The sequence below is a fragment of the Erpetoichthys calabaricus genome, chromosome 11, assembly GCF_900747795.2.
Source record: "Erpetoichthys calabaricus chromosome 11, fErpCal1.3, whole genome shotgun sequence".
Lineage (NCBI taxonomy): Eukaryota > Metazoa > Chordata > Cladistia > Polypteriformes > Polypteridae > Erpetoichthys > Erpetoichthys calabaricus.
The window spans coordinates 66,268,730-66,280,885 of NC_041404.2; the positions used below are offsets into that span (position 1 = coordinate 66,268,730).

The 12,156-nt window shown below is 35.8% G+C and overlaps 1 protein-coding gene across 1 annotated transcript in view; it reads right to left on the bottom strand.

The window, feature by feature from the left end:
* Nucleotides 1-517: 517 nt before the first annotated feature.
* Nucleotides 518-12,156, bottom strand: part of LOC114660515 (semaphorin-3F-like) — a 171,631-nt gene continuing 159,992 nt past the window's right edge. The window contains exons 15-18 of the mRNA XM_028813257.2: nucleotides 11,776-11,933; nucleotides 11,486-11,553; nucleotides 7,576-7,709; nucleotides 518-5,798 (exon numbers count right to left, since the gene is read on the bottom strand). Coding sequence (XP_028669090.1) covers nucleotides 5,415-5,798; nucleotides 7,576-7,709; nucleotides 11,486-11,553; nucleotides 11,776-11,933 — 744 coding nt within the window. The 3' untranslated portion in view covers nucleotides 518-5,414. The remainder of the gene's footprint in view (nucleotides 5,799-7,575; nucleotides 7,710-11,485; nucleotides 11,554-11,775; nucleotides 11,934-12,156) is intronic.

A 12,156-nucleotide genomic window follows, 5' to 3' on the forward strand; every position in this document is an offset into this window, starting at 1 on the left:
GGTGTATCCCGATGTCCTGTCTAAATTTCCCTCTATGGCCTAGTCATTCTGGCCCCCTGAATCATCCGCTGATGATTGGCTAGCTCACTTTCACCACTTCACCACCTAATAGCTCATATGTGGTGAATGTTCTGGTGTAAAAATGCTGCCGTCATATCATCCAGGTGGATGCTACACATTAGTAGTGGTTGAAAAATATCCCCACTCACTATGCAAAGTGCTTTGAGTAGTGAGAAACCAATATATAAATGTAAAGAATTATTATTATTGTAAGCGTTCCTTAATTTGAAGTTTAGATACTTGCAGTGATCATCCTCTGTGGACTTAGGGATTCTAAAGCAGTCAGAAATGATAGAACTCGGGTGGCACTTCATGGCCTTCTTTACATGTCACAAATTTAGATTCCAGCTTCTTCCATCTAACCCAGGAATAAGTAGGTTCAAATCATAATAAAAATAGTAAAGGAAGGAAAATACAGAACACTATTAGAGACAATGGTAAAATAAAACACAAAATGTAAGGTTAGAAAACATATTTATTATCTCTATACAAACTGCAAAAAATATTTTATAATAATTACAAAAGAAATGTATTAATTTAGCCTAGCACAAAAAAATCTACAAATACAAAAAAAGATCTATTTTTCAGTTAAAAAAATTAGTGGAAAACTTTCTAGAAAGGCTGTGTTCCTTGGCAAACGTGAGACGATACATAATCTGTGTCACTGCACCTATTGCTAATAACACTACAGGCTTTTCTCGTGTTGAACTGTGCAGAGTTTGACATTTTTACACAAAATGAAAAAGAACCAAGTAGTGTTTAGCAGAATTTGTGTGAAACTCACAGAGTTTGACTTGGCAATTGAGGTCCCCTGCAAAACTTTGAATGAGAGACACCAAGCTGCCACCATGTGACCTGCGTCTAAACTCTTTCAGGCAGTGTTCATCCAGGAATGACTTCAAGAAAGAAGCTGCAGTGAGATGCGGACAGAGAGGAAGGTGAGCAAAGATATGAGGTACGGTGCCAATCTGGGAAATATTCAATAAACAATTCAACACAAAGAAATAAAACGTCAGTGAGAATGGAGTGCTTATTCTGCCTTTAGAGATTACAGTTAGGAGAGAATGATTTTTGCTTGCTCTGCATGTTAGAAACAATATAATTTTCAATCTTTTTATGTACTTGGAAGAGGGTGCATTACTTTTTACTATGTACACTGGAAAGATGAACTATAATATTAAGTTCATTAAAATTTTTCAACAGGACCATACAGCAGATTATAATTTTTTGTCCATTTTTGTTTCCTGATACAAAGATAATATAAACCTGCAATTCCATTCACAGGGTGAAAGATCTGATCGTTTTCTTGTTTGCAGTGTTATGGTCACATACATTTTTGACATTTATTTTAAAATCAGATTACAAGAAGACATTTTTAAAATGATTTTGAGAACGTACTAAATACACACTCATATTCTCAAGGAATTGGGATGCTTTTCGTATTTTTCAGGAAAAGGAAAAACAAACAAAACATTTGTGATTTGCCTTGCTTTTAACAAAACTTGGCTGACAGAGGTGTCCTGCACCTTCTTTCCTTGCCAAAATGTAGTATAAAAAACAGTGAAGACGTGTGGCAGAAATTCCTTCACAGTGACAAAGATTAAAGGTCAGCAATATGCATGTTGGCTCAAATTAGTATCACGTGATATTTATATTTTTGAGATAGATGTGGGGTTTGACTACTAGGCGTAAGTGTTTTAAAAATGAATCTGTCACGCCACTGCTGGAGAATAAAGTGCAAATTGAGTATATCTTACTCTGATAAGTCCTTTCTTTCTTCCTCACTATAATTACATTCATGTAGCCACTTAAATCTCATCATATTCCAACAGGGGACTTTCATTTTGTTTCTTACACAGAACTGAAATGGCATTATGTTACATTGTAAAACGCTGATTAATTACATACAAATCAAAATATCAATAAGTACCAGTGATATAAACAAGTAACCACCCAAGTCAGAGAACCTCTAAGCTGGTGCATTATAGGAGACTTGATGTTGACATAGTCAATGCCCAGCATGGAGAACGATGACTTGTTTTTAAAGGTTTCATGGCTGCACCATTTTCCCTACAGGGCTATAAATTCATTTACTCTTTGTAACAACTTTTATGTTGTGTATTTAATAAAAGCAGCACAAAGTTTATTAAAGTATAAATAAATCTTTTTACAGTGTAGCTTCTGAGGTTCATGAGGCCATTCAGTCACCCTGTTCTTTATGCACTGCTAAAATTTTGTTGGGGAAAAGGGTTCCAAATATGCTCATTCTAATATTTATAATTTTACAGTATACGCCTCGAAGTACAACCTGTCCCACACAGATGGCAAGTGATGCCCCTACAGTTGGATGGCTGAGCATTGGTCATTGAACACAAGCCTGTGGCCATGATACTCCTATAATTATGATTCCATTGTGAAGAAGAAGTCTTAAGTGTATTTAGAGAATGGCATATGCAGACAATAAGAGGAGTGTGCATTATTGCCTAGGAGTTAAATGCAGGGCTGCAGCCAAAAGGTCCATATAGGCAATGTAGGATTTATACTTGGATACACATGGCTACAGGTTATTTTTTGTGCTGGATATCAACTAAAATGTAAGACACAGCTTTTTTAAATAAATTGTTAATTGAATAATGTCTATTGTAGTGTATCTGAAGACAATTGACTAAACATAAGCTTCTTTTAGTCATGGAAAGTAGGGAAAATTAAAAGAGAAATGCTTTCCAGAAGCTATTAGTGAAGGCCAGATGGAAACCATGGTGCCCGTGAAGTGACACTAAGCTAGGTTATTAAATATTTCCTTTAGCTCAACAAAAAAAGATCTGCTGTATGAAAGTCAAACATCTTTGCAACACACCCTGTCCCATGTAACAAACATGACTTCTGGTCCTGCTAATAAATGCAATCTCTCCACCTCTTCCCAAAAAGCATAACAAAACAAAAAAAATCTGAAACCAACCAAAGTGCATAGTTTAAAGAAATATTTACATCCTAGAATAAATATTTGTCATGGCCGAAGCAGGCCCTGCGTCAGCAGAAAAAGCAGCCAGTGGGTCAGGTTTCGGTCTTCTAATATGCAATGTACGGTGCAGCTTTGAAGAAGCAACAGAAGACCAGTCCTCTACAATTCAGGCCCAGCAATAATGCACAGACACCATTGAGATGGCACTAGTTGATGCTGGAACGTGGCAGCAATTACAGAATCATGTCTACACGACTGTTTCTTTTTTTCTGAGCCAAGGTCAAGCAACTAATACATAGAACTGTAAGAAGAAGAACTTGTAATACAGTGTCTTAATGTACGTAATTTAAAAAATGAGATTGTGGAAAATGGGCTGCCATATAATGTGACCAAAGGAGATAAAACATTAAAACATGAGGTCAATTGCACATTAGCACTGAGTAACAGTCAGAAACCATTTCAATAATTAAATATTACTCTTAAAAATTAATTGGGAATTTAATTTTGAAATAATTTTTAAAAAATAATTCAAATTGAACTAACTCCTTACTTTCAAGTGACTTGGTAGAGGCACTACCAAAAGTGTTCTATGTGGGAAAAATATTTAAAGAGTCCTTATGAGTCTGTGGTCTCCAGAGTTTCAGTAACAGTTACATACTACATTATGCTTTAAAACAGAGGGGCATGACCCTAATCAGAGCTAAGGGAAGAAGTACCCAGAGAAAACCCGACAGTTTGCAAAGCAGCAGAGTCCTGCTTTCATATTTGACCTCACTCTGGGAAAACAGATATAATCAGGGCTTACTGTCATGAATTTAAGGAGGTTTCTCAAAATGCAACAGAATAGAAGTGTAGTGATAGAATTTTTTGTATATGAGAATTAGCAGTTTAGGATGATGGCTGTAAGTCTTTGTATCTTGCATAAACAAAACTTTGCAAAATTACAACAAATAACAAGCACACACACTAATATGTAACCATCCATACATTTTCTAATACACCATTCCATTTCAGAGTCACACGGAGGCTGATGTAAGCCAAGTGTGTCTCTAAATTACTTTTTAAAATTTCCATAGATAGGTTACTTGGGTAGATATATGACATTATGCCACTGTATCACCATGTTGCCACATTGTCATACAAATAACTTTCTCCTCTTTTATAATTTTCCACCTACAGTCAAAATAATAAAACATGAAGAAACACAATATATTTGATCATGAAAAGTCTTTACTGCAGGAAATGGGCTCTCTATAAATTCAGGAAGCTGGTCCTTTTCATGTTTTCAACTTCTCATTTCTGTGATACAATAGCTCTGTTCCTTTTCAAATGTCTGCCAACTGTGGCATGTTAACTCAAACAAAGAGATGTTCCTTCCACATAAAAAAGTAACCCACATTCCAAATCAGTCAATTTACAAAAAATAAATTCACTAAAAATCTCTGCTAACATATATCTAAGTAAACTGGGATGACAGTGCAGTGGAAGAATGATATTTCTTATATTCTTGAATGTTAAATGTGTCAGATGTAGATTAGAAAGAAAGCTACAGGAACTGGAAGACAAGAGAAATGTCCCATGGTGACATTTCTCTTGTGGCTTTTTTGTTTATTTCTGCAAGTGTCAGAAATAAATGTGGGTTGGTATACTTACATTGTACAGAACAAACAACATGAATTACATAATCACTTTATTAGATTCTTAAATTAGGAAGAGAAATAGAAAGGAATGTATTTTTTGGGTGCCTTGGTATATCCACTTGTGCATGAAATTATTGAGCAGCTGTAATTCACTGAACAATCAGCTTGATCTTAGCCTCTGGTTTATGTTGTTGCATAACTTACCAGGAATTTGTAAATGTTATTTTCCAATGGGAATTTGCAAATAAAAACCTGCATCCATCTACATGGCTCCCCTCGCTATTTCCTCAAAGCCTAATAGTTACTGGGTCACAGAGTTGAATCTCTTAAGGTAAGCCACCTCTAATATTGGAGTGGTAATTCACAAAGCTTGTGAAAGCTATGTGTTGTCCCAAATGATATACTGTAAGTGGCTTACATATTGCCTACTATGCCACTTTCCCTACCATTTACAAGGGGTGCAAAAGTGAGGAATGCCATCTAGCTGAAAGTGAATGTGTGTCATTGTTTGCTAGAAGTCTACATAAGTTAGTCAGATAGGAATTTAATTTTCTGGCATACCCAAAATGCGTGACTGACTATCAGGCTTGTAGCTTTATACAATAAAGTGGTCTGTGCTGTCAGTCAGAGAAGGTATAAAGCACCTGGTTTTAAGAACAAAATTGCTCTGGAATGGCACCTGGGAGAGAATCTGGGCATCACTGCTTCATACCCTCAAAGCAGATCGTAAATTGATATGCTGACATGGCTCCTCAGTCCCTCCGTTCTGGTGTATCCTTGACATCATCATGCCGGCTTGTCCTCTTGGGCCTTTGTGCTGGGTTCAGCTGGTGCCAGTAGGATTCACAATACTGATTAATAAGCCGGATCTCTGGCTGCCCAACAAAATATGGTGGGGTCTGTGCAGAGCTGTGTGGAGTCGGTTCAAGCTGGATGGACTGTGAGTGAATAGGGATGTCAGGGGTTGTAAGAGCATCAACAATCTCTCTGTCCAGTACGCGCAGAGACACCCGTGCCACAGTATGCTTGAAGTTGTTCTCTGTGGCAACACAGTGATATAAACCACTGTCTTCTTTCCTGATGCCTTTGAGGAGAATCCCGAGTCCAGTCTTGAGAACCTCTCTATCACGGTTTAGCTGAGGAAACATGAAATATATAATGTTAAGCTCCTGCAAAAAAGTACCCTCCAATTCAAGCAACCCTAAATCTTGGTGATGCGGAAACTCTAGAAACATTAGCATATAGAACTCACCCAATACACAAGCTGTTACTAAACGGGGGACACTTGTTGCGATAAAGCATGTCAGGGGTCCATGACAGAGCAAGGTTTTAAAAACAGTGTGGTTCAGGCTGTGTAGCTATAGGTGTGTTCTGGTGTAAAGTTGTGTGGCTTTAAAGCGCTTAATGGGAAATTGGATGATGGCTCGTTCACATGTGAGAGTGATCAGCACAAATACCTCTCACTGATGCTCTGTGGGTCTTTAAGGAAAGGTCATACACTCACGGAGTATAAAAAGATCTGAGTTAGGATGGGAAAGAGAGATTGAGATCAAGGCTGAAAGGGTGAAGAATCAAAAACTAGAAGATGTGATCGACACAGTGTAGTACAGAGGACACATGGGGAGCGGCAGCAATGACAGTGCTAGGGCAGGTAACTCCTGTTGAGCATAGGGAGCATCAGCAGCCAAGTGCTTCCAGGGTCATCCTGTGGATGGCGAAAGATGGTGGTATGATAAAAGAGCTGGGGTCGGTGGGTTCCAATTGATGTTGAAGGAAGGTGTTTGGGATAAGAGTCGATTATGATGGACTGCATTAGCCAGCATCTCAACCCTTTTGCACCCAGGGCATCTCACTTGTAAGCTATTCAGGAAGCCATTAATGAGCTCAGTGAAGGGAATTCTGCTCTTAAGGAAAAAATATAGCGATAACTAGCAAATGATAGTACACTATCTGAAAAGAGGTTGCATTAGAATGAAAAGTCCTTAGTTTTAATTAAACTGTACAGCTTCATAATAAAACCAATGGCACTGTTTTTACTTAGGAGGTAATCATAGATAAGTGTAGGGTTTTGCACAGAGATGCGACTATAAATCAGACATTGCAAGTAATTTTAAAAAGAATAACATTCAATCACTGTGGAAATTAGAAGCTGATATTTGTGAATCTTGAAATGAAACTTTGGGCAATGTAATATCAGGTATCAACTATAAAACACTCTCCATAATACTGGTCAAAATGAATTGGAAGGACTGTATTTTTTAATAATTTCTTAATTGCACTTTATTCTATGTTAGCAAAATGCTGGAAGAATTACCTGTGGCCAACATTCCTCTCAACTGAACCTATTAAGACTTCATTTCATAATTAAATTAGAAATGTTGAAAATTTTTGATAATGGTCCAATTAGGATAACTAAAGAAATGAGTTATTATTAAATTACCAGGGGTTTTAACTGATCATCTCTGTTAAGAGGCTATTCTTGATTGTGTCCTGTCAGACTACAACTGATTATTCAAAACAGTATCTATTACATTTCTCATATGGTATGGACATTATCTAAAATCTTTTAACTGGTAACAAAACATTCATCACATATATTTTATAAATATGCAATACAGTCTAGTATATACTGTACAATAGTAATATTTAGAGTTATGTTCCACTTTTGTTCCAGACTTTATAAGCACAGCTGGCACTGTGAAAATCTAAGATTCCATTTGTTAAGGTAATACAAGGCAATTTTTTATCATTTACATATCTATAAGTATTTACCAAACTGTCTTATTCTTGTTTATATACAATATTTTATTATATCAGTTGACCTGTGACCCTGCTTATCACTAAAGTTGCTATTTAGAAAAGTGCTGAATAATAAAAATGATGGAATGACTTAGCAAACTAAGAATTACTTACCACTTTCCTTCGGCCAGTGCCATCTTTTTGGAATAGCCACTTGATTGAAGCCTGTGGTGATCGTGGTTGACACTCAAGAAAGACAGTGCTGCCCTCTACGCCAAACTGAGATGTTTCAACTAGTCGCTTCTCCACTAATGAAGAGAAGGGAAAGAAGACATTCAGTAATACAAGTAGAATGAAATGAGTTCAGGAAAACTTTGGTGTGAAATGTGGGTGTTGCACCTCACATATACTACTATTTGAAAGACAGATGTAGAGTTTTATATTTTAAATAAGCTCCTCTCACCTTACCCAGTTTAGTTTTTTGATTTCTGTGCCTACAAGGAGAAAGTTTTTGTGCTAGATGGACTGTTAAACTATACTAAGGCACTGATCACAATTTTGTCACGTGCATTTAAATGAATTCATTTTTACAAAAATAAATATTGTTTTCTAAGGTCAGTTGTTTGTAAAATGTCTAGAAATTGGTGAGATTCTGAAATAACTACTTTATGTCAGAGTCAAAGAGGAAATTGATCAGCCTGTAAAGCACCCAACGCAGCCATATGTCCTCTGCTTTCCAGCCACTGGTTTTCACCAGAAAAGGGAGAGAAGTGCTTGAGAAGTAAAGCTGCTTTATAACATGGTGCATATGGCATTACTCTGGTGGAGTCTGCCATTTTACAGCTTTAAGGAAAAGTAACAACTCATTTTCTAAAATGTATATCAAATGTACTGGAATTGTGACTTTTCAGTTGTCCATCCACAGCACTCTTTACGTGCTGATATTTTATGATTCAAGTACTTTTAGCAATAAATAAAAATAAGAACAAACATAACACTCAACTAATTCTACCCACCAACATTTTATTTTTAAACACACACACACACAAGTGAGAACCCTTAGATATACTGAATGGTTGCAACTAATGGACAGCTAAAAACACACTCATATGAAAATGTGTGCTTGTCCCCAACAGAACAAACTTCTAGTACTGAGTTTAGCTCTCCACATTGTCTGACATTGACATTCACATGATGATATGAATGAACATGTATCTGATTCTCTTGTTGTAGGAAGGGTTTATAATTGTAGATTGTCTGAAAAGAGGCTGGGGTCAGTACACCAAAGCAAAATTCAAAAACAAAAATCAGAATGCAAAAATCAAGGCCATAAAACAGGCTACATTTCAAAACTACCAATGAGCAACGAACCACAACAAAAACACTACAAAACTGCTATCAAAGGATGCTAAAGTCAAAACTGTGAGATATTTTTTCTCTTAAAGGAGCAATAATGTCATCAGATAGGTGTTTCCTTGCCATCACTATTAATGGGGAAAAAGACTACATGACAAAGAATGTAGGACAGTTGTATCACCACTGAGTCAATGCATTTACATAAAAAATCACTTACTATACAATGTAGAATACCCAAGTAACAAATCATAGATTTTTATTGTTCATACATTTTTATATGCTTTTACGGTAAGAATCCTATCAGATCTTAATTTGGACTATTCAATTAAACATGTTTTTTTCTTTTAAATTTAATCTAAACACTAACAAAATGCATTATATTTTTGGGCAGAAGATGGCATATTGCTTAGCCCTGCTGTCTGAAAGCTCCCAGATACTATGTTTTTCTACAAAGAGTTTTCTTTTTTCCCCAAAAGTCTGTATGGATTTGTCTTTGTCTACTTTGGTTTTCCTATCACATCCTAAACATAGGCATGTTCTTTTAGATAGAGAACTACGTTGGGTTCTCATAAAAAAGCTTTATTGTTGTAGAAACCATACCCTTTCAGTAGTTCGGGGTTGTTTTCTTTTAATTGAATGAATGCATATTGATGTTCTCCAATTATTGCTATAAAGACAGTATTGTATGTGGGGCAGGGCTACTGTCTCAAAGCTCTAGGTGCCAGAGTTTTAATTTTGGGATGTGCATTCCGTTCAGCCTTGTGTCCTAGGCTGCTGTGACAGGCCCTGGCTCCTGCCATCCTGTAATGGTACAAGTAGATTTAGAAAATGTATGGATGACTTGCAATTAATAAATGTTTTAACATGCAGTACCAGTGCAAAAGCCCTCACTTAAATTGGCTCCTTGTCCACTGCTGACACACTGTTCCTCTTTATAAAAAATACCCATGCTTACTGAGAAAAATGTTGAAAGAAAAGAGTTCACCAAATGACAAATGTTCATTTTGTCTTCACTATTTGATATGCCTTAAGAACTGAAAAACTGTTGGATCTTTTAATTTATCTTTTTTTTAAAGTAGTTTAATGCTGCACTGAAAATTTCTTATACAACAGACTTCAACTTTCAAACAGATTTTTATATTGGACATTTATATTTAAAAATACTGAAGACTGCAGGAAACTAACAAAATAATTTTGTGTGCAGGATCTTCTCCATTGGCCAGCAACTGAATAGCCCTTTTGAAAAGATGATGGGTAGCCCAGTGTGTGCATAGTTATGTTTGTAATTTCCATATATATATTTTGATTTACTTTCAGATTTTGCACTTGAACTAAAATATTGTGAATCTTTCTCTTACCGGTTAAACTTAAGTTTAAAGTTTTTGCTATTTGTTCTTATTTGTTCCTTTCCTTTTTTCCATACCCATAATGTCAAAACCTTGTCTGTGCACGTTTGTATTCCACTTAAACTTCAGATGTAATACTAAATTGCACTTACATCTCATTTTGTGCTTTGCTTTGACTGTTACTAGAAGTTATGCAACAGGCTGGTATACCAAACATTAATTGTAAATTATTCAAAGTCATATTGGAATGAGAAGACTTGTATTAGAACTGTAAATGGAAACTAAGGTACTTTACAATAAAAAAGGAGTAAGGCAGGAATGTATTTTGTCATGTATATTGTTCGACTTATACAGTGAATATTTAATAACAGTTGCACTGGAGGAGGTATGTAGATAACACAATACTGATTCTGAGAATGAAATAGACCTACAGAAACAAATTGACAATATAATTAAATACAATACAATATAAATACAATATAATTAAAGAAGAATACGAAATGGAATTAAACATATACATTAATTAATCATTAATCCATAAAACTGCAGGAAAGACATGAGATAGTGGCCAAAGGAATTAAACTGATGTAGATTAAAGAGTACAAATAATTGTGAAACTGGATAACAGAAAATGGGAAATGAATAAATGAAAAACAATTAATAAAAGGAGGTTTAAAATGCAACCTGAAAATGAAATGCTAACATTTTTTCAATTTTTGGCTATTGCTGTGAAACATGGACTTTGAGGAAAGATCTGAAAAGGAAAATAGACACTTTTGAGCAAAGGTACTACAGAAGAACTCTAAGAATGAGCTGGATAAACAAAGTAACTAACATACTCATTTTACTCAGAACAAAAACAATGAAACATCAAGGAATAACTTTAACACAACAAAAGATGAAGTATGTTGAGCATGTGGTGAGGAGATAAGCTGGAAATCTAGCCTTGTACATCTTAGGGGCAAGCATAAATAGTAAAAAAGTTAAGGAAAGACCAAGGAAAACCTGGTTAGATGAAATCAGGGAAAGATTAGATGTAAAAAAAACATGGAGAAGTATAGGGGCTAACTGAAAACTAAATAAGATGGAGAACCATGATGGTCAATCCTGTGAAAGAGGACTATGCAAATGAAATATAATTGGGGCTTTAACAGAAATCACCGAATCCATAGGCCCAAACCATTGTTTTGCCATGACTTTGTCAATTAAACTACCTGGTCTGTAAGACTACTTTCTGCTGAAATCCCCTATATTCCATTAACTGTACAACTCAGTAACTTATTCAAAAAGTTCCAGATAATTTTTGGCAAGACATATATGCTAAATGCCTGCAACCTCCCAAACACCTTTAGTACTTTTCTGTTTGATTAGGATCTGCTCACCTTTAGCATTGAATCCCCGGCACTGCCGTAAAGGGTCCCCATATTTAATGTCTTGTCTGCGACTCCTCCTGCATAGCAGACACAAAGAGATAATGCTAACATGAATGTTTCCTAGAAATTACAGATGACACCTTCAAATATAAAGTGATGCATCAGAGACAAATGTTTCTGCAGAAGGAGAATGTTGCTTCAGCCAGTTGCATTTATTAGTGATTAAACCCAACTTGCTCTAGCCATTATACAGCTCATCTGATGCTTTTGGAAAATATGAAGGCTAAAACAGCACATACCTCTTGGTAGCTGGAGTAAAGGGTGCACAGTTCTCCCCATCCCAAGCGCAGTATGGGTCTCTGGCTAGGCAGCAGTCAGAACATGCTTTTCCATAGACACCACAGCGGTGAAGTGAAACTTGAGTCAAGCCGCCTTCTGAAGAAACATAAAGTTGTTGCTGCAAGCAAGGAATAAAAGAGTTGTCTTTATTATAAAATAAATATATATTTTTTACTTTGTATGCATATTTGTATAGATAATATGTAAAACAGATTACTACAAGTTTTAACTTATTGCAAAGAAAAAGCAGAAAGAATATACAGTATAAATTTCCCATGTACTAAAACCTGAAATAAGTTACAATTATAGTGAGTAGAACTGTCATAACTCTGCTTTTTTGT